The following is a 20,995-nucleotide window of genomic DNA, read 5'->3' as shown; positions in this document are numbered from 1 at the left end:
TGTTTCAGTGTGCCCTGAGTCCATTGGAGGAGTGAGTGTTCATTCAAACTGGGCAGCAGTGAAATGCAGTACATAGATACAGATGTGGAACTGACCTAAAAGGTAAATATGGAAAGGTGCCATCATAGTAATAGACCATGGCAGAAAATGGCTCCCTGTTACGCATAAGGATCTTTAAAGTCATCACCTGTTGTTCACAAGAACTCTTTTTAGTTGAATCTGATTGGGGTCTCTAATACTTCAGAGTAAATGGGGGCTCGCACTAATTACATTTTAAATGACCTTCAAATGGTCAGGCATCTCCATTGATGGAGGAGGTGTTGTCTATTTAGAGAAAACCTGTTTTCTGTTTTACCTGGGGCCAATACATGACACTCTTTCCATTGTGCCTATGAAACAGTGACTCTTCAATGCAGGCAGTCTGTATAATCTATCGGTGTGCTTCAAATACCATTTGCGTCCACTACAGGCAAAATTCTGACACATTCTTCCCAATATCTTCCTTAGTTTCATGGTTTCTACCTACAACTAAGTCCTGCAGGACTTAATGAGGCAGCCGGAAAGTCATAAAAACTCAAAACTAGTTTTGCAACAGGAAAAAAACTGTCTGGTTTCCTTTTAAGCATTCAGTTTTAAGATATGACAAATCGACAAACACATTCAATTCTCATTTGGTCACATGATATCCTTCTGTATTGAAAATGTTTAATTAATGACCAAAGCCTACAAGTTTCTGGTTAACAGTCAAACCATCATGCCCTACATGTGGGTCATTACATGTTCAGCACACAGTAGTGGCTATGTTAAAAGGGGAGGGGGAAGTTAGCCACACCCATAATGGAGAACTGAAGAAGTGGGAGATTCGATTACCTGATCATGATGCACCCACCAGGCACTGGTCACCACCTTGGCATCCCATGCCACACTGTAGCATATGGCCATCACACCAGCCTCTTGGAGTGTTACTGGCGGTACTGGGCCCCCTGTTGGGTTCTTAACGATCACACTACTGGCTCCGTGAAGGTCTGCGTGCACATATATATCATCTGAAAACAAGTCATGATCAGGAATAATCAATGCTTCACATTAACTTCAAACAAAGTAATTACACATAGTAGCTTTTAACACTCTTAATGGAACATTAAAGTGTTGCAATCATTCTGAAACTCCCCATTGGTGATGTAAGCTCAATGAAATTACAACTCTAAAAAAATGTAACTCTAAGCTGCCAACATAGTTTTGACTGAAAAATCTGTTAAACACAGTGATACACTGAGTAACAGGTACACCATAACAAGACCCAGCACGTCAATTAGTCTAGGGCTAAGCTACTAGCCTGCTGACCATCTTGCGATATGATTCAACAATGACATTTGCAATGGTTGGGCAACCTCTCAGAAATAAAAGCAATATGTTGTTGCAACTGACTGCTAAATGCAAGAGAGACCCACAGATTTGTACTCCTGGTACATATTATTAAGGTCCGGCAAGGTTTGGCCTGGAGTAAGAGCTCTTTCGTCCAGAACATCACACAATGCTGAAGATCAATACAGTGGAATGCCGCTATAACGAATGTGATCGATCGGTATAGTGATTTTCAGTCGCAGATGTACACACCCATTTCCAACGCCAGCTTAATCAAGCATTTGGTGGCCTGCTCCACAAAATGTTTCAGTACGAGGATTTTGGCCCAACACTTGTATGCAAAAAATGAAGTTACCAGTAAAACATTGGAATTCCTGCATTTTGTTAAATGTACATGTATGTTCACTCTGCTCATGTTTCACCTTTCAGGGAGCCTTCACTACAAGCAGAGTCACAAAATGAAATCAAGTTTTGAGGTAAAATCTCCCGGCTTTGTAGCAATGATCAGGCAAAGTTTTCCGCACCAGAGTCAGCAGTGTTGCACACACGCACTTGACAGCTGGTCTAATGTTACACGGCTGCCTAGTGGACACAAACACAAAGGCCTACATGCAAAGTGGTCTACCTAGAAATGATACAGGCTACGCTATGTGTTATCGACTGTTCCAATGTGAGTGCAATTTTCCTCAACTTTGAGTTACTATCATGAGTTCTACACATGTTCATTTGATATAAATCATATCTTGAATCTTTGGTAAAAGTTGACAGGAAATTCAGTAGCCATGGAGGATGTTCAGAACACCTCAATGTTTGGTATAGCGGTTTTAGTTAAAGCGGCATTCCACTGTACTCATTATTGTTTACCTAATCTGAAATGGAAATTGAGGAGTTGCTTGTCATTACCTTGTGACAGGTATTTCTTGACAACCATCTCATTTTGCTGTTGGTCTCTTCCAGCAATGACTAAGTAGTTCTCAGAGCTTATGAACCAGTAGAACTTTTCAAACCTAAACGAAAATGAAACTGACATCTCATATCAAGATGAAATGGTGTCTTATTCAGGAAAAATCTATGAAAAGGTGCTTGCTGTTTGTAAAATTTTTAATCGAAATACTTTTTCAAATTTGTAAGTGTACCAGTGAAACATTCTGTGGAATCTGTTCTTGTGTTGTCAACAGCCTTCGCTGGATAAGGGACTTGACTAGACTTTTTCTTGATTTGTTTCATTAAGTTTTCCGCAAACAAAAGTTATCTACGCCACACTGTGATTGAGCATAAATGATGCTCTCTATTACATTAATTGTTTGCATAAATGGCAAAATATATCAATCAGGGCTTTAGCAATGTTTTGTCACAGACCCAACAAATCCTTCAAAGAGTACAGTAACCTTGCTTTTCTGCAGGCCATTGATTACACATGCAAAACTTGAAGATGTCTGAGCATCTCAGAAGTAAACGAGCAGGGGTGATGAAGGGTTTAGTCATTTAAATCACATGAAGGAAAGGTATCTATGGTAGCCATCTTTGAAGTGCATGCTTTCATTCCACAGGATATGCATGAGTAGATAAATTGTATCCATTCACATATGCGCTCCATGACAAACATACCTTCACTATGGCTGCTGCATGCAAAAGGTCTATTTTGCATACAGCATCTACGTCAACAGGTCTATGTCAACTGGACACCCTATTAACATCATGTTCTTCTGGTGTTTCCACTGTGAGTTTTTTTCTTCCTTTTCAGGGCAATTAGAACAAACAATGGTTTTCCAATTAAGAACTAAGGATAAATGCACAAAACAAAGTTGGAGGCAGACTGCCATGTTGAACAAAAACAACTCTTACCAGTAAGTTTTTCTTGTCTTGTTGATGCTTGCAACTGTTGCAACATCCTTCAATGCCTGCTTTGTTTTTTTTTCAGCCGACTTGATAGCCTTTATGAAAAACATGACAAAATTCCTCCATGTGAATGAATGTTACCATACTGTCTGTAAAAATGCATCATTTCTAAAATCCTTCTCTCCAAGTAATATGAAATGGAAACAGTTCTCTTCAGGCTTAAGGTTCTATGCCATGTTCAATGCTAAACAAATAAACTCTATTTCCAAACAGATCAAATATCATAATGTCAACGGAGGAATTGGAGGAAACATTCTCACTATGAGCAAAAAACGTGCAAGCCTACAAACAGTATGTGAATTTCCTTAACACAATGCGGACAAGATGATGCCAGCTGCATTATTTCACCAAGTATTCCATACAATGAGCTGAAATGTCAACAGGTTAATCTTTTTTAGCCCATTTGTTCCTGGAATTATAAAAGAAACCATGAAAGATGCCTATTTTACAGCTGCTTTACAAAATAAATACTCCAAACCCTAATTCATCCGTCACTGATTGTTTGATATTTCTTTAGACGATGACAACTTTGTGAAACAATGCAAGTTAAATAAGAAAGCTTCCTTTATCCAGGGTGCCACATACCTTCTCAGATGCATCCACTGTCCGCTGCTCCTTTTTCTTTGCAAACTTCTTCTGCTCATAAAACCTTGAAAAATGGATAAAAGATCCCAGTGAGCATATAAGCAGAATATAAAAAAATGAAGACCTTAATGGGTTGTGTAACAGGTTCAGGATTGACGCATTGAATTATATGCAACTCTGGGCCACAGTGTAGCTTTAGAACCAAGTGCTGGTTTAGGTGGGAAAATACACCCTATGTGTCTCTAATTCTATCACAGCACTTAAAGCAAGACGATCCAATATCCATTTGAACAGGGTCTGTTACTCCCTCTGGTGTAATTTTGCAGGGTTAGATGTGCTTCAAGTAATGGCCACAAATTTGATTGGCTCTGGTGTGATCTGATTCGCCGGGGGTCTGGGAGCCTATTCATGGCTGGCCTGGGAGCCAAATGGGCACTGATATAAAACTGGTACATCAGAAGAGGGAGTCCATGACTGTGTGATTATTTGGGACTGTGAGCCCATGTTCAGGATGTACAGTAAGCCTGCCTAAACCAATTTGCTATCTAGGTAAATAATAGTCTACATACTCTGGCAAGAACAAAAGTGTACAAAACTGAGTAAGATCAAGTGTCACCCATAAATGAGCCCTAGTACAAGATCCACACATACGTAACAAGCTGCTGAATTCCTTTACACATAACTCCACTCACACCACATTATTTGTATAAGTTGCATTGAGGTGTTATGAGGCAACCTTGGAATTACACCCCTATTTTAGGTGGTTTGAGCAGTGGGTGTTTATGTGTAGAATACTTTGTAGAGTTACGGCTGGAATCCAACACAGTGAGGCAAAATGTTTTTCTAGGCTGGAAGGGAGAAGCTTATTCAGTGGTTTGTCACTGTTAAAAAAACCAAGCCAAACAGCTTTCTGAAATGCTCTGATCATATTTGAATAGTGCAATACTAGAGAAAAAACTGTTTTACTAATTAGTAAATATAATTAGTAAATCTAATTAGTAAATTAGTCATTAGTTAATTTTAATCAGTGGCAGACGTATGTACCGTCTGGCATTGGCATATGCTGACAAGCCCAAGTCAATGTCAATGTAATTAGCCTTGTCTTTCTTCTTCTTTTTCTGTTTCTTGGCGGGTTCTTCCAAGCTCTCGTCTTCTTCCTGCTGGTCTTCATATGGATCCCTGACAACAAAAGCGCACATTATTATCAAAAAACTATGATCATACAAACTGAAAGCTACAAAATAGATAGGGTTTGAAAGTTAGGGTCCACGCAACTGACCAAATACAGTCTCTTGACCCCAACTAAAGGCTTTTCAAAATTGCTTACATCTGATGATAACCAACTTGTTTGCATGTTTTCAGATACTAGAATGTTGTAATTGTGATCATGGTAAGCAATACTCCGTCCGCAAACAAGGCAGTCTTAAATAAATACCTACAGTTTGTAAAATGTTTGTTCTGACACACTATTGATCAGTAATTCACATTGATCCCAAGTAATTCTTTTGTGTACGAAAAGAGCCTTGCCAGTTTCTCTGTAATTAATACACACTTTCAGAGTGGGTAATACACATGTACAATAACTACCTATTCAAATATGGAGAAGGAAAGTACTTGGTGTAAAACAGATATGATGGGAACCAACCTCAACATCATGGTGATATGGTTGGTATCCAATTTGAGGCTTCTGATGGCTGATGCAACAGGGTCCTGCTGAGCCTGTGCTTCGTGGATGATGTTATTAATCTCTGTCCAATCAATCTGATTGGCTATTGCACTGCGGACAACTTTAATGGCCTGGTCCACCTGATTTGAGGACAAAATATTGAGACAAAGAATTAGTTCCTGAGGCCTTGCGATACCCTCTGAGATAAACTTTGAGTGCAATCAAATTTGTAGGGGAGAGAACTTTAAAATTGCAGACAGCTTAGTGTGCAACATTAACGAAGTAACCTGTGGTGAAGCTGCCCATAAATTGGAAGAAGCAAGTACACTCTTCATTCCTGTCAATGTTGTTCTCAAGGTGAATGGAAGGCACTGGCAACAATCAAGTTTGACTTGTCTCTATACAGATACTGGCAACTGGACGACATTTAGCCAGCCAATGGTACCACCAGCGTTTACCTATGAATCAAGTACTCCACCAATTTGGTACCAAACACGATAGAAAACATATCAGTCAAGCGACTGACCAAGAAGCCGGAAATGTTAGCTATGAAGTATGGTGCACACAGCAGGAGGGGTGCTAGTTAGTTTTTAATATGTACCCACTTCAAATAGTGCTGTCCTATTGCGTACGCCATACTTCAAATAGGATAATTAACTTTTAATAGAAACCCTTCAAAATCAGTCATTTACTATCCTGTCTGCTACTTGTAGCATAATCATGACTCACATTTGAAGCAAGATAAAGTATGGAAAGAACCCCCCTTTGTGTTGGTCATCGTTTTACCACAATCTCAGGAATTCTTTTCAGGAATCTGGGGAGCGGGGTCTTTGGTAACAACAGTCTAGAGTGTCTATAGAGTGTGGACATGTGGGGGGTACCCTCTGTCCCATATCTTGCTGGGTATAATGACTAGGGTTGTTGCTGGGATCCATTTTAATCAAAGCCATTTAAATAACTGCAAGTTGCAGCTGGCTGGCCTTTTGAGGAGTCAAGCAGGAAAGCTAGCCACTAGCCAGGGAGGCAACAACCACATAATCAAGGCAATAATCCCGCAAATCACTTGGATCAAATTAGCCATGGCATTGCAGTGGATTTTACTATCTTACCTTGAAACTTTGAGGCTGAACTCTTTTACGTTTTATGCCTTTTTGTGTCGACGAGGTATTATTGGCAAATGCTTATTTCTATCCTTCAAATACTGGGATACTTCTCTCAAACACTGGAATTTCAATTCCACAAAAATTTAACATCTGCTAATAAATACAATTCACCTCAAGGTCACTTACCAGTGGGAGGTTCATCTCAATAAGCTCACCTTTCCGCTTATCTATCTCCTGCAAAAAGTAAGTTAAAAAAATTGATAGGTGTAACAATTATGGGTCTGAGCAAGGCATGACATTTCATTATCTTGTATGATGTTGCGTCAAAGTTTTGAACTGTTGTATAAAGGACGAAAAGCTTATTTGAAGCACACAGGGTCGTAGAGTGAGAAAGCCTGCTATTGCTTTGTGTAGCTTTGGTAGAAATTGGCCCAGCTCAGTGTGCAAAACAAAATGTCTCGCCAGCATCACTTACTGAATCCTCTATTACAAGGTACCTTTTAATCAGGGAATAAATACCTACTTGGCTGTTTGTTTAAGACCAAATCAGGAGAATGGGGAATGATAATGCCGGAGCCAAAGGTGAGGGACATTATCAGCAGCCAATCTTCTGGGCCAGTCTTTAAGGGTAGCTGCAATCAATGTTTTGGATTTCAAACCTTTAAAATTCACCTTTGTGCCTCAGTAATTCTTATTTTCAACTTTGGTTTAACTAATTCAAAGGGTCTTTTAATGTCTTTTTGGTTTTCATGCTAATGAGATTTCCACATTCTCAAGCAAAACTGTGATGTCATCTCAGGAAGAAGCCTCAATGTTACATTGGTTTGTAAGCCAAAAAGTCCTACATTTTTGTAGATTTTCCTAGACTAAGTTTTCTCCTCTTTGCTGATTCACTGTTATGTCCAAAGCAATAACAAACCATCAATGCCTCTCTCAGAAATGTTTTCAGTTAGTAAATTCTAGGTTCACAGTTTGAACAGAAATACCTGTGCACTGAACCATGCCTTCCCTAGATGACTTCACAGTAACAGCGCCCTCAGTTGTCCGGGAAAAAATGGATAATTTTGAGTGTTAAAAAGTGAGCACTTTTCAATATATTTAACCAAATAGGAATGTGTAGGAGTTTTCATACACTGAAGCAAAGTACAAAGATGCAGAAAAAATTGTGTTGAAGAAACATTTACTGCAGCTACACTTTAAGCAAATGTTTAAGGACGGCCAAGCACATTTTTCTTCTCATGCATTTATACCTTTCAAATCGTAAAGTCATGACAAGTTTACAAATGACAAACTTCCAATGATTTTGTTCACTGGTTTACTTCTTTTTTCAAACACCCCCTTGCCATGTTATGGTACGTTCCTCTCATGAGTGGTCGTAAATATTTTCCTTATAAAGAGGTGGCACACAGGCAGCTAGTGCTATATCAACCATTCATACATACCTTAGACAGTGTCCCTATTCAACAATGCACAACGTGACTGTGTATTAACATTTGATAATGCCCACTGCAATTTGATAAAGTCCACTGCATAAAAAGGCACTGACACCTGGATACGAGACAGTTTAATCCATTCCTGTTGGTCAAGAGTTGGTGTGGGCCACTGCACGCAGAACACGCCATGTGTGCTCCCAAGTCCATACAAGGCGATTCTTTTGGACCATTTGCACGAGAGAGCCCAGATTGTGCGGTGTTGTATAACTGTCTTTTGTTCACGAACCTGGCTTAGTGCACTGCTGACCTCTTTTCAATAGGGGCCAGATCAGCATGCAGCGGTGCTATGTGGCTCATCGCTGCGGTGGTGGAGCGCTTTTGTCTCCAGTGGTAATCTGCTCGCTCTCAATGCCGGTTTCAAAACAAGGCTGGATTATCACCACTTTTGAGAGTGAAAATGTCGGTACTGCCCAGCAGCCTGGTCTTTTGGTCAGAGTATGGTCTTTTGTTACAGGGCCCTGTTTCCTTTGTCCAAGTTCGGAGACCCTGGCCACCCATATAAACCATACGTCTCCGATCCCGGAGTCCCCAGCAGGACGTGGTTAAAGTACTGTTTAAGACAAGTTCAGGAAAACACACACTGATAATGCCCTCACCTGCAGCTTGGGCATTAATTGAGTCCATTCTCCTGTGCCGGTCTGAAACGCACATGTAAGATCAGCCAAGCAGATGTTTATTCCCTGATTTAAGACTGGCCACAGGACGAGCTCTCAACCAATAGGAAAGGCTCAACAATCTTAGGTATTTACGGCTGTGAGATTTAAAAGCCTTATAAAATGTTACTCAAGAAAATCCATGCGGTCCTTTTGTCTGCCAAACTAATTTCCGTGGGAATTTTTTTTGGACACATCATAAAGCAATTATTTTGTGTAGCCCCAAAATATTTCTAGTGATTTCTTTATGTTTGCAGCATTTTCCTAAAATGATGTGCAATTTAAAAAACTGCCAAACTCTCGTAAAAAATTGGAAACTTTCCCTTTCCCTTTACTGATGATGACAGACTTACCCACACAATGAACTGGCTCTACTGTGCCCTTTTTACCTGTGTCTTGCTCAACTGTTCCAGACGTTTCTCATGGTCTTTCTTCACATTTTCCAGCTTTCTCAATGCATCTTTTTCCTGCAATCAAATGCAGAAAAACTGTCACTTCATGTGGGCCTTAAGACTTTTTGCCACTGAGTTGAGCAACGTTTAAGAGTAATGCTTGAATATTGTTCTGAAACTATGAAAAGTACTAACCCTGACTTCAAGCAGTGAGCTTTTAAATATTTCAATATCAATTTCCACAGCAAAAATTAAAGTTGATCACAAGGTGCATACCAATCAATAGTAAATTATTAAAATGCAAGGAATATCTGTGTTATTTACCTGTTGCAGAACTTTCATATCAGTTTTCTGGCTCTCCAGTTTGGAGTAAAATTCATCCACTGCCTATTAATGAAACAATCAGAAAAAACTGTAAGCTTCTCATTTACAACAAAGCAAGGACACATGTGCCAAAAGTTCAGAACAACACAAAGAGCAGGGAGATTTACCTGGTTGAAGGAGTCAAGCTCAATGTAAGGGCTGGACCCATGCTGCTCATACAAGAAGGGATGATATTCAGTGTACCTGAAATAAGGAAAAGGAAAATAGTTCCCACATGCTTCTACTGCACTGCTTAGGAAGGTGATCTTTTTAAAATGATTCTGTAAACCAGTTCCAGAGCATTCAACACAGGATACATGTGCCAACTGTTTAGGATGACAGATACCCAGAATAGCACATGTGTAGTGGAAGGACAAGGGACAATGGGATAACAGAAGACAGTATCACCAATAATGAGCATTGGATTCGCATACAATGCATGGCCAAGTATAAGCCGCATCACCTTTCAGATGTATGTGGCAAGCTATTATTATACAGTAAAATATATGTAGCTGGTTAATAACTGGCCACCAAATGGCTGCAAACGTTTTTGTGATGTCAATTCGCTTCTCTTTTGTGTTCGCCTGCAGTATGAACCAACCTTAACCACTTCCTGCCAGGATTCTGGATCCGGACGTGTATGCTTTATATACGTGGCCGGGGTCTCCGAACTCGGACAAAGGGAACAGGACCTTGTAACAAAAGACCGTACTTGGAACAAAAGACCAGGCTGCTGGGCATTACCGACATTTTTTCACTCTCGAAAATGGAGATAATCCAGCCTTGTTTTGAAACAGTATACCAAGGTTTGGGGCATTTACAGCGAGCAGATTACCACCGGGGACAAAAGCACTCCACCACTGCAGCAATGAGCCATACAGCATCGCTGCATGCTAATCTGGCCCCTATTGAAAGAGGTCATCAGCGCACTGAGCCAGGTTCATGAACAAAAGAAAGTTATATAACATCGCACAATCTGGGCTCTATTTACAAGGCTGCAGACCAGGCTGAAATACTCGGGCGTCAATAGATTTTATCTGTCAAGCTAGAGGGGCCACCAGACAGCCCTTTACGTGTTTGTAAGTGTCCAGTAAATGAACATGGGCATTTTTAAAGAATTTGAAAACAGAAAAAAAATGAATAAATATCCCGGCCCAGCATCATCAACATTGATAACTGCCCGGGCAAGAAGTGGTTAACAGTGAATAAAAACAAGCAAAGCTGAAACAGCCTTGAGTTGTAAAAATGAATCAAAATGCCAAGATGCAACATCACAGATGTAGCTGGTTAACAACGGAACCTACTCGTCATTTTCATGGCAAACTTACGTGAGTAATTCAGTCTCTTCACTTCCCTCACCAGCAGTTGGTTTCTTCTCTGTCTTTTGTATCACATAACCCTGATTGGGATAATTGCAATGCCAGAATAAACAAAGTCGTCTAAACAGGGCATGTACTTCAAAACTATAATCTAACCATTATGCACTTCAGTGACCTTCAGATCTAACAATGCATAACTCAGTATGACTTAACCATAGACATGTTAACTTTAATCTAAACACGATACGTGCCTGCAAAACTGTGAGCACAATGATGCAGATATAGAACAAGTTAGTTACCTGTATACGTGTGATTGAAAGCCACAAAACATTCATGCTCAGGTGCAAATGTAGCATTAAAACAACATGTGTGACTGTGCATACCACATGCTATATTCGTATATTACATGCAGAAAACCAACCCAACACTACTGTGCCCTGTGAATTTGTACACCGTGAGTTTGTAAATCTTCTCACGGCTACGATAGCAAATCGACCCAAGTTTCAATAACGAGCTGCCAGAATGCCTTAATATCTTTCCTGCCTCAAAAATGATTCCGTGTGGAAGTTCTGCTGGCAGCTATACTTTGTGTATTATTCAAAATAAACATACAGTTACCTTATTTTGTGGGTGACCAGACTGTTCCATTAACTCTTGTGCCTCCCTCAGGGCCAACAACAGCCTAGGAATATCTGTATCAACGACAAGCATGATCTCCAGCTCATTCAGTTGGGGTAGAAACTGTAATGGTTCATAACTTTCCAGCTCTCTTTTTAAGGGTACCATCTATAGGGCTTCAGCTTGGGCAGTAAAATGGACCTACTTTCAGCCTGCATTGTGGGCGTAAATTTTTCTTACATGCTCTTTTAATAGACAGCTAATATATTTGCACCAAAGCAGTGCTAAAACCTACTTGTGATAGGAAAATCGACTGGGCTAGAATTGGAAAAACAAACATTTGAGCAGTTAGCCAACAATACAGACTCAAAAGATTAATGGTAAATTGAAAAAGGGGTCATTCATTATGATTTTCTCAAAAGAGTTTGATAAGCACTCGGTCTGCACAGCATTTTCAACTAAAAACTGCACTGTAGTGATGCATGCTGGCACATTTGAGATCCCCAACAAGTCAAACATGAAGAAAAATGCGCTTTATGTGTTCTTTTCCATGCAAGTTCCACTTTGATGGCTTGGCTGATCTGTATTCGGAGCTCTCTACACATTCCCTGGAGCTCACTCACTTGAAGAAACAGCATATGAGGCAAGTGGCCTGAAGGGTTGCTGAAAGAAAGAGTGTGCCACCAATACATGTGTTTCTTTTATTGCAGTCTCATTGTCGTGGAATGAACCATACACCTCCATGTAGCTCAGCTCTTCCCCAAATACATGTACGTTGACGTATGCAAACCGCATGCCTGGCTGAAGTATGAACATTGTGTGCAGATAACAGGCTAAGCTGATTCTGAATTGCATCTAACTTCAGTTTCGTAAGACAAGAAAACCTGTTTTAATTTTTTCTAAAATTGTCTGTAATGCCTTCAGGGGGGCATTCAAATGAAAGACATTATGTGCTCGGTTGGCTTCCCTATGCTGACACAACAACAAAACATAATTTTGAATCATATAAACCCTGTCAGGTTTATGAGGTCACACTTTAAATATAAAACAAACTAAAAATGGCATTGATACCAAATAGCTAACAATCAACGCCTCTCTTTTCAGATTTGCGTGGAAACTACTAAGTTTGGCTCAAATTGATACAAAAGTCATACAAGCATACTCTCATAAGTTTGCATCCAAAAAACAAGGACGAGGCTGTTACCACTAATCAAAAGCAAGCAGAATGAACTTGAACCTGAGTTTATTCTACATTTTGTACCTGTTTCTGGGCTGAATTCTTTGTCCAGTCGGATGCCGGATGGGAAGCCTTGTCGCAACAAGCAATGCTCAATGACTGCAGGACCAAAAACTGGTGGAAAAGAGTGAAATCAAGATGAGATGTTTGAGTTTACACTGACATATAAACAGAAGCCAAGCAAAGAGACGTTGGTCACTGTTAACATCCTTTTGCTGACAGGCCTCAGTTCTCAAAACAAAACAGCGAGTGAAGCAAGCTTGAACACTCAATTTCAAAAGAGAGTTTGAAGTGTTGCTGGTACTTGGAAAGATGATTTGGGGAAGGATTTTTCCCTTCACACAATTTTCAGGGTAGACTGATATTGTGAGAGGGTCAGCAAGGACATTTGCAACAGGGAATGTGCAAGGAATTAAACCGTTAGGTATTTCAATAAAGCAGGTCATTTGAAAGCAAAATACCTGTCATGACAGTGCACACAAATCCAGTGCATTTAAATAGGCATGCCAGCGTGCTGATTGGGCCAACCTCACGTTTACATGTATATTAATAATCTGTAATGACCTACAAGCTTCATTTTGAGAAGGCGCTGTTGACATACTGAACTGGCTTATGACAAAGCAGCTGAAGACAGCTATGACAACCGCTGAATAGACATGGTTTCTTTTCCAGTCACTTCCTTCCAAAAGTCCTGTGACTAAACTCACCAAAATGAGGATTGAGGATTTTGCGAATAGGATCCCCAGGTTTGGCTGTTGCTAAAATCTCTTGGAGCCTAATGGAAATCAAAAATGCACAATAGAGAAAAAAAAACAAACACAATGTATATAGATGGAAGTACATACCAAATATACCAAAAATATGCCCCTGAATAAAATTAGAACAAGTCTGGGTTTTGTGAAACTAAAAAGATTGAAACCTCAAGTCTGAGTGTGTGTGTGGCAAGCAGTGTATTTATGTACTTCGAATTTTTTGGCAAACCCTTGTTCTCTTTCAAGTGAAAACAAAATATGAAATTCAGTAAATTACACACAGGCATGTACACGAAAATAAGTTTCATTTTTTATCTATTTAAATTTTATCAATTTGAATAAGGATTAACATTTATGTGGATGCATAACGTCTAAGCAATCTGGGGACCAATGTCCCAGTCCACATTACAGTGACCCTACTGTATGTGGATGTATGCTTTATTTACATGTATGATGATACAACGTGCTAATACAGGGTAATAATTAATCCGCAAACAAAAATGACACTGGGGGCCAGTCCATGCTTGGTGCAAAAGCAAACACAAATGTGAAATAGTGATGCCAGATCAAATATTTTACTGCAAATTCCCAACAGTTGAACGCATTTCAACTCAAGCGGAATCTTTCGTGACATCAACTTTGCGTCGCTTTTGTGTTCATCTGAAGTATACAGCAGCCTTTACACAGAGACAAGGCATCAGACACAAGTCATCCTAAAGACTGTTTTCTGACAGCGTAATACATTCTGGAAAATTCTGAAGTAACTTCGATCGTACCTGCATGTGTGAATTTTAGGAATAAATTTATCACATGAACAACTGTGTGGAGAGCTCAATTTTTCTTTTTATTTGATATCATATCAAAGAATCTCAAAAACAAAGATTTCTAGAACAGGTATTTTGAGAGAGTAAGATATATGTACAAATACAAAAGAAGATTGGCTTTTGCATATCCTTTTCCTGATCTTACAAACACACTGCACATGTAGTCAAACTGTTTTCAAATTTATTTATAAAGAATTGCTACAAAAATTTGACACCAGCGCCCAAAGTAAAATTTATAATATGGAGGCCAACTGCAAAACTCCAACTGTAGACCTGTTGGGTTCGGGAAGTGCTTCTGATTTCTTGGCAGCTTCCACTGGGTAGGTTTCTCGCACAGCAAACCGGACATCCTCACTGTCTGTTCGTGTCCTCAGAAGATTTAAGATGGTGTACTCGGAGTCGGTCAAGATGATGTTGCCCTAGAAAATGAGGATGCACAAATTAAGGGGCACCATCCAAACACTACGGTGGAGAGGGAACAGCTGGAAAGAGAACTAAAACGGTTTGGGTGCAGGGTTAATTTGATCTTCTTAAGCTTTGTTCACTTGTGCTTAACACTCATATATGTGCATTAAATAAAAAACAATGCACATATATGGACTGGCCAAGGGTCATAAGCAAAGCATGAATTTATGGTTGGACATTGATTATTTTCCAACTGCATTTAGAATTTGTACAGTCAAAATGTGGTCAGAATGTCTAAATGTCCACAGGAAATGTAAGGGTACAAACCCCCATAAGAGCGAAATCCTGTTGAAGTTTTACTCTAGGTTTTGTGCTTGAGTGCTTGAGTTTCTATTCAGTGACCTTGGTACAGGCCTATGTCTTATCAAAAGCTTATAAATAATCATATCAGTAAGTTTTGTGTGACAACATTTTCGGCATAAATTTCAAGTACTGCACTAGTGCACGTCTATGTGCCTCGAGGAATTGTGAGTGAGCTTAAGATGGTTCTATCTCCAAAGGCAAAATGCCATGGGCGACAGGGCCCTCTATTGGCTAGCGGGGACAGGGACTTGTATCGGAATGGTGTCAGTCAATATGTGTTTATTGCTCACCTCCATCCAAAATACTTCTATAAAATAAGAAGACAAACCTTTCTGGGTTTTATAACTGACGGCGCTGTATCCAGCCACAAATTGTGTGTATGATGCTCAATTAGACACTATATTATCCATGTCATAATGTGCAACTTATTCATACTGACACATATTTCATGCAATATTCTATATTAGCGAATACAACTTGACCGTGTTTCGGCCTACCTGGATTAAGAACCAGCAAGAAGCGTGTTGTGAATCTCGACAGTTCACTCAAAACATACAGAAATAATTCAGTGAATGATATTACTTATCTTTTTATCGGAAAAAAACCCAAAATGGTGGGTGTTACTTACAAAATTGATACTTGTTCAATTTTGAATGATTATTGAACTGGTAACAGTTTCCCTACTAAATCACAGCTAATAAGCAAGCTATTATACTCTCAGTCTGCATTGGGCTGAGGCATGCTGGATAAATACCATGATGGCATAGATTCAGTCTGCATTGGGCTGAGGCATGCTGGATAAATACCATGATGGCATAGATTCAGTCTGCATTGGGCTGAGGCATGCTGGATAAATACCATGATGGCATAGATTCAGTCTGCATTGGGCTGAGGCATGCTGGATAAATACCATGATGGCATAGATTCAGTCTGCATTGGGCTGAGGCATGCTGGATAAATACCATGATGGCATAGATTCAGTCTGCATTGGGCTGAGGCATGCTGGATAAATACCATGACGGCATAGATCCAGTCTGCATTGGGCTGAGGCATGCTGGATAAATACCATGACGGCATAGATCCAGTCTGCATTGGGCTGAGGCATGCTGGATAAATACCATGACGGCATAGATTCAGTCTGCATTGGGCTGAGGCATGCTGGATAAATACCATGACGGCATAGATTCAGTCTGCATTGGGCTGAGGCATGCTGGATAAATACCATGACGGCATAGATCCAGTCTGCATTGGGCTGAGGCATGCTGGATAAATACCATGACGGCATGGATCCAGCGTTGGATGTTAATTTCAATCACACAATTTGGTTAAAAAAGTAAATGACTCACTCATTTGCTGGTTATTATGTAATATAATGGACCATTACCGGGCAATAACAAGAAGAAAGGGGAATCTGGACCCAACTTTATGGCTCTATCTACTTGTAGCAAATTATCACGTCTAACTTTATCATAAACTTCTTTGTTGACTGTAAGCCTTTTCCACTGTTCAGCAAGGAAATATGTGTAAGGAGAATGCATAAATCGTGTAAGTAAGGATTCTTCGCTTACTTGGTTAACATGAAATGTTTGTGCTGGCATTGTAAGCGCAGAATATTGATTGTAAATGCAGAATTATGTGGTTAGCAGAGCTATGAATTCCGGCCCTCATTTGTAAATTCTCCTTTTTTTGTATAATGGGACATTTACATGGGAGGATTTTCAGCAGGAAATCCTGACATACGTGAACCTCTTCCAAAGCCATTGGTGTACACATACTGGTATTTTATCATTCCGTCTTACAGTAATTATATCTTTGGTGCAAGACTCAACCACAAGCGTGCAACATGAGTCGTATCAGGAAAATGACGGTAGGTCAAACCACACCATACCCTATCATACAACTCCACGATGAGATGGTAGGCAGCCTCATCGGAGCCAAACTGCATGTCCACCACTCGATCCATGCCCAGCTGATGCAACTGGTTCAGGCGACGGCTCTTCAAGTGCTTCCGAAGCTTCATGCTGAAGTTGGACGGCATGTTGGACTTAGGCCAGTCAAAGTCTGTGCTGTTGATGCGGATGCCAGACTCAATCAGGAGCATTTCTTTCTTGTCAGTGCTGGTTTGATAAGAATGAGATGAATTTTCAGATGAAATAACTATTGAATTTCATATGGAAAATAAACAACTCCGTGAATGGACTCCTACAAACCTCTGAATGGCTTTTCTTTTAAAGAAAATTTATGAAATTGAGCTTAATCCCAAAACACAAAGTGGACAGGCTTTGGTGACACTGATTCTAATCGCATTTAAGAGACATACATGTAGGTATTTGGAATCAACTTTGAAATTTCCTTGGTCACTTGAAATACGAAAACTCTGAACTGTATCAATGAGTGTTCATGAGTGGTGAGGTACATGTAACTACTCTCGTCAACATGATCATCTGCAACTCTAAACTCAATCTTGAAAAACCCTGTTATTTTTCAGGTACTGTACACACCTACCTGTATAAAAAAGCCTAACAGGAATGAAATGGCCATTTTTTACATTTGAATTTGACTCACAATTTAGAACATGGTCAATCGTGACGAAAATAATTTACTTATAAATAGCTGCTCTCATTCAGGTCCAAGTATTAAACTATTTTCCTCAGCAAATCTTTACTTATCTAACCCTTGTAATTTGATGAGGTATGTCTTGTTGTTGATGTCATATATGTTGATGACCCGCAGACCCATCAGCCTACATCGAAAACACAACCAAAACTTCAGTGAGCTCAACTGTGAGAAATTGTAAACACTTTATTGATGGACAGTTGAAAACAAAAACATGAACACTCATCACATTCCTTGCATGGCTGTAATTGTTTGTTACCATTTCCCCAAACAGTGGCAAACCCAAAGACTGCAGTGAATTTACATACTAATATATTCACATGTAAATGTTTAAATTTACATCACCACTGCCAAATACTGACTCAGGGTGAGCTGAATCTCAAGCAAGATACTGAAATATAGCAGTTTTTTTGGTACTTCTCAAGTATCCAGTTTCCCTTCTATTTTAAACCGTTTGCCTCTGTAGAGGTAGACAGAGGAAGGTGACTTGGTTGTTCTAGATCTTTGATGTAAACTTGAGCATTAGGCGAGTTCACTGGCTTGGTCTTCACTACCATCAAATATTATTAAGACATTGTCTTTATATCTCACGTAACTCACAACTGAAGGACTGTCTGGAGGATGATTTCTTTATTATATTTGAACAGGGCTTTGTTGCGTATTTGTCTGCCAGACCAACTTTCTGGCTGAAACACCACTAAACTCAAGTATGTGTAGATGCATGATGCATGTAAGTTCCATCAGAAAGCATGCATATTCTCTTGTTGGTTTGAATATTGTATACAGTCTGGTGTTAGCTTCTTCAAGTGCATAGCAAACTGACTCAATTGCTTCATCTTGTGGGTAGTTTGTATACACAGAACCAATATCAATGTGATTTGCTTCACTGTCACGTTATTTTGTTTTACAAGCACATGCCCAGAATCGCTTGTATATATGCGCTTTGTTTAACAAGCAAGGAGTAATCTATGTTATTTTGAAATCGTTTGAGTTTGGCTTCCACAACCACTGATAATGGGCTAATATTTAGGCACATTTTAAAAGAGTTTATTGTGCACTTCCAAAAAAAAAAAAAAAAAAGGAAATCAGTCAAAACAGAATTTTACTGGCACTTTGCAGCAGGTAAGCCCATATTATCGCAAAAGTTATGAATGGGAATGGTGAGAACTTGATGAAATTTCACTAATTGTGAAATCTGAGGTAAAATATTGCTCTATGAAGGCACCAGAGGCCAACAAAAGAATGCCAAGTAAGGGTCTGTGCCAGGTTAGGGTACATCAATAATAACTGTAATTATTTTAAAATTACACCCACCTCACTCCCAACTCAGATATGGCGGCCCGCAAGTCTATTGTTGTGTACCTAGACTTCATGGCTGTTATACAGGGACTCACTTTTTGTTAATTAACCTGCAAATAATGAGACAAATAGCAATTGTTTGGTGAATGTACCCATGCACAACATTTACACGTAATGGTAGTCATCACCAACACTGCTTCATCAGAAGGCCCAAAGTATTTTTGGGAATACAGTACATCAAGTCAAAAAGAAAGACAACACTGGGATTATGACTCTTCAAGTAGTCGACAAAACCATAACAGATGACCTCGGCAAGACGGCAACTCTCATTAACTGATTTGAAAGTGTATTCACTAGAGATGATGGAGAAGTACCACCCAGCCCACACCCTGATACACCTGATGTTGTGACCTGCATTAGGAAACTGCTGGAGAACATCGCCATACTAACAAAACTGGGAGGGCAAATAAGGCACTTGAACTGGTCACAAATGAGGCAGCAAGAATGATCACCTTCATCTTCCAACAAACAGTAAACCTACGGAAATCACAGGAAGACTGGCACTGAGCCAAGATTTGATGATTTTCAACAAAGGATCAAAACATGGGGGCCACAACAGACAGCTGATATACATACATATCCCAGCGCAGTTAGTACAACAGTCTCTGACATGTATGACACGCCTGAATCACTCGATATACATGTGGAATACGTGACCCCACGCCCCAAGCAAATTTCCTGTTCCGTTGCCATGTTAATTTTAGGCTTTTTAGCATCCCCATGCGAGTAAGTGAACAAAGCTAGTGGGGAACAAACTGTCTACAACAAAAACAATTGCAAGCATCCATTAACTAAATGTTATGCAACATTATTGTTCTTGTGAATTTGTTCTTCTCTGTTAAATCTTCTGAGCATGTGCATATGAAATGTTAATAAGGCTCATCATGTTCATTAATGTTCATGTTATTACCAGTACTATTAGTTTGAGCAACAATCTTAATAGCACGTCTAATTTCAAATTATTATTCAGCAACATACCACCCTCATCAAGCTTCCAGTTATTCTCGCAATTGGGATGATGTCACTGATTCTTGATTCTTCTGATTGGTGCCTATCCTACATGCATATTTAACACTCGAAACTCAAACGGGCAAAAATGTTGCGGTCTAAGGGGAAAATCTGAATTATTAACTGAACTCTTAACCTTTACATCAAATGTATCTGAAATTTCACTATTTATGCGCTATGAATATCTGCAAGATGTCAAACATTAACACTGTATCTGCCGAAAAGGCTGCAGGACTATGGTAGGACCTACATGTATGATGTAGGCCAACAAAGTGAATGGAGAATTTCCCTCAACATGCTTAATCCCCCTTGTCATGCCTTTAAGCTTTGCCTGGACGCGAGTGCAATAAATTGAACCTCCCAACGCGAGGATAATCAGGCGATACCAACAAATTGTACAACTAGCTGAGTAGTACCATTTCCTACCTTCATCGCAATAACTTGTTCAACATGTAGGCCTACTAGAGGCTACACAACGAACTAGAAATTGATAACTTACGTATATTATTTTGTAATGTAGGTATCATCACATCCCTCAAATACCAAAGTAAAGCGCCCTCAAGCGGTACTATTTGCACGCGTTTTCACTTGTGCTCGACGGTCTGTTTTCGAGGCTTTTGGAAAATTCCTCCTAAATTCTCCACTGGGAAGATTAACAAGGAGCCTTTAAAAGAGTGAAAACTAATTTGATTTAAGAGTGTTACTGCAATGAAGTTGTTTATAGTTGCGGCTGAAAACTGCCGACAAAGGTGAATCAATGACGGTGACTTAACGGAGTGTTCAAATGCTGAAGATAAAATAATTATGGGATCTTTCAAATTGTGTGCTGTTCCCCCTCCGTGACCCCTTAGTTTTAGGTATCAAGACGTAACTACTATCTGCTATGATGATTTGACGGCTAACTTTAAACAAGGCTATGCAACTGTTGTGATCTTGTGGGTATCACGTCTCAACTGGAGGGGACGGTCCCAGTTA

General features: G+C 39.7%; 1 protein-coding gene across 4 annotated transcripts in view; it reads right to left on the bottom strand.

Annotated features, from left to right (window-relative positions):
* The window catches only part of LOC110982519 (ribosome quality control complex subunit NEMF-like), a 35,689-nt gene extending 15,111 nt beyond the window's left edge, over positions 1 to 20,578 (bottom strand). The window contains exons 1-20 of one of the 4 annotated variants that reach the window (XM_022240978.2): positions 20,520 to 20,538; positions 19,991 to 20,068; positions 18,968 to 19,062; positions 17,712 to 17,780; positions 16,926 to 17,154; positions 14,543 to 14,688; positions 13,401 to 13,468; positions 12,718 to 12,807; positions 11,457 to 11,530; positions 10,848 to 10,918; positions 9,648 to 9,723; positions 9,481 to 9,543; positions 9,154 to 9,231; positions 6,805 to 6,852; positions 5,495 to 5,655; positions 4,894 to 5,028; positions 3,850 to 3,913; positions 3,211 to 3,299; positions 2,269 to 2,372; positions 871 to 1,046 (exon numbers count right to left, since the gene is read on the bottom strand). In XM_022240978.2, coding sequence (XP_022096670.2) covers positions 871 to 1,046; positions 2,269 to 2,372; positions 3,211 to 3,299; positions 3,850 to 3,913; positions 4,894 to 5,028; positions 5,495 to 5,655; positions 6,805 to 6,852; positions 9,154 to 9,231; positions 9,481 to 9,543; positions 9,648 to 9,723; positions 10,848 to 10,918; positions 11,457 to 11,530; positions 12,718 to 12,807; positions 13,401 to 13,468; positions 14,543 to 14,688; positions 16,926 to 17,154; positions 17,712 to 17,780; positions 18,968 to 19,026 — 1,800 coding nt within the window. In that variant the 5' untranslated portion in view covers positions 19,027 to 19,062; positions 19,991 to 20,068; positions 20,520 to 20,538. Of the gene's footprint in view, positions 1 to 870; positions 1,047 to 2,268; positions 2,373 to 3,210; positions 3,300 to 3,849; positions 3,914 to 4,893; positions 5,029 to 5,494; positions 5,656 to 6,804; positions 6,853 to 9,153; positions 9,232 to 9,480; positions 9,544 to 9,647; positions 9,724 to 10,847; positions 10,919 to 11,456; positions 11,531 to 12,717; positions 12,808 to 13,400; positions 13,469 to 14,542; positions 14,689 to 16,925; positions 17,155 to 17,711; positions 17,781 to 18,967; positions 19,063 to 19,990; positions 20,069 to 20,446 lie in introns of all 4 variants that reach the window. The other 3 variants (XM_022240977.2, XM_022240976.2, XM_022240975.2) reach the window with 3 other exon arrangements.
* Positions 20,579 to 20,995: the final 417 nt, after the last annotated feature.

This window comes from Acanthaster planci, linkage group LG01, assembly GCF_054643075.1.
Source record: "Acanthaster planci isolate LZ-2023a linkage group LG01, COTS_SCS, whole genome shotgun sequence".
Lineage (NCBI taxonomy): Eukaryota > Metazoa > Echinodermata > Asteroidea > Valvatida > Acanthasteridae > Acanthaster > Acanthaster planci.
The sequence above is the reverse complement of the archived record's forward strand: the minus strand, read 5'-3'. Positions and strand labels throughout refer to the sequence as shown.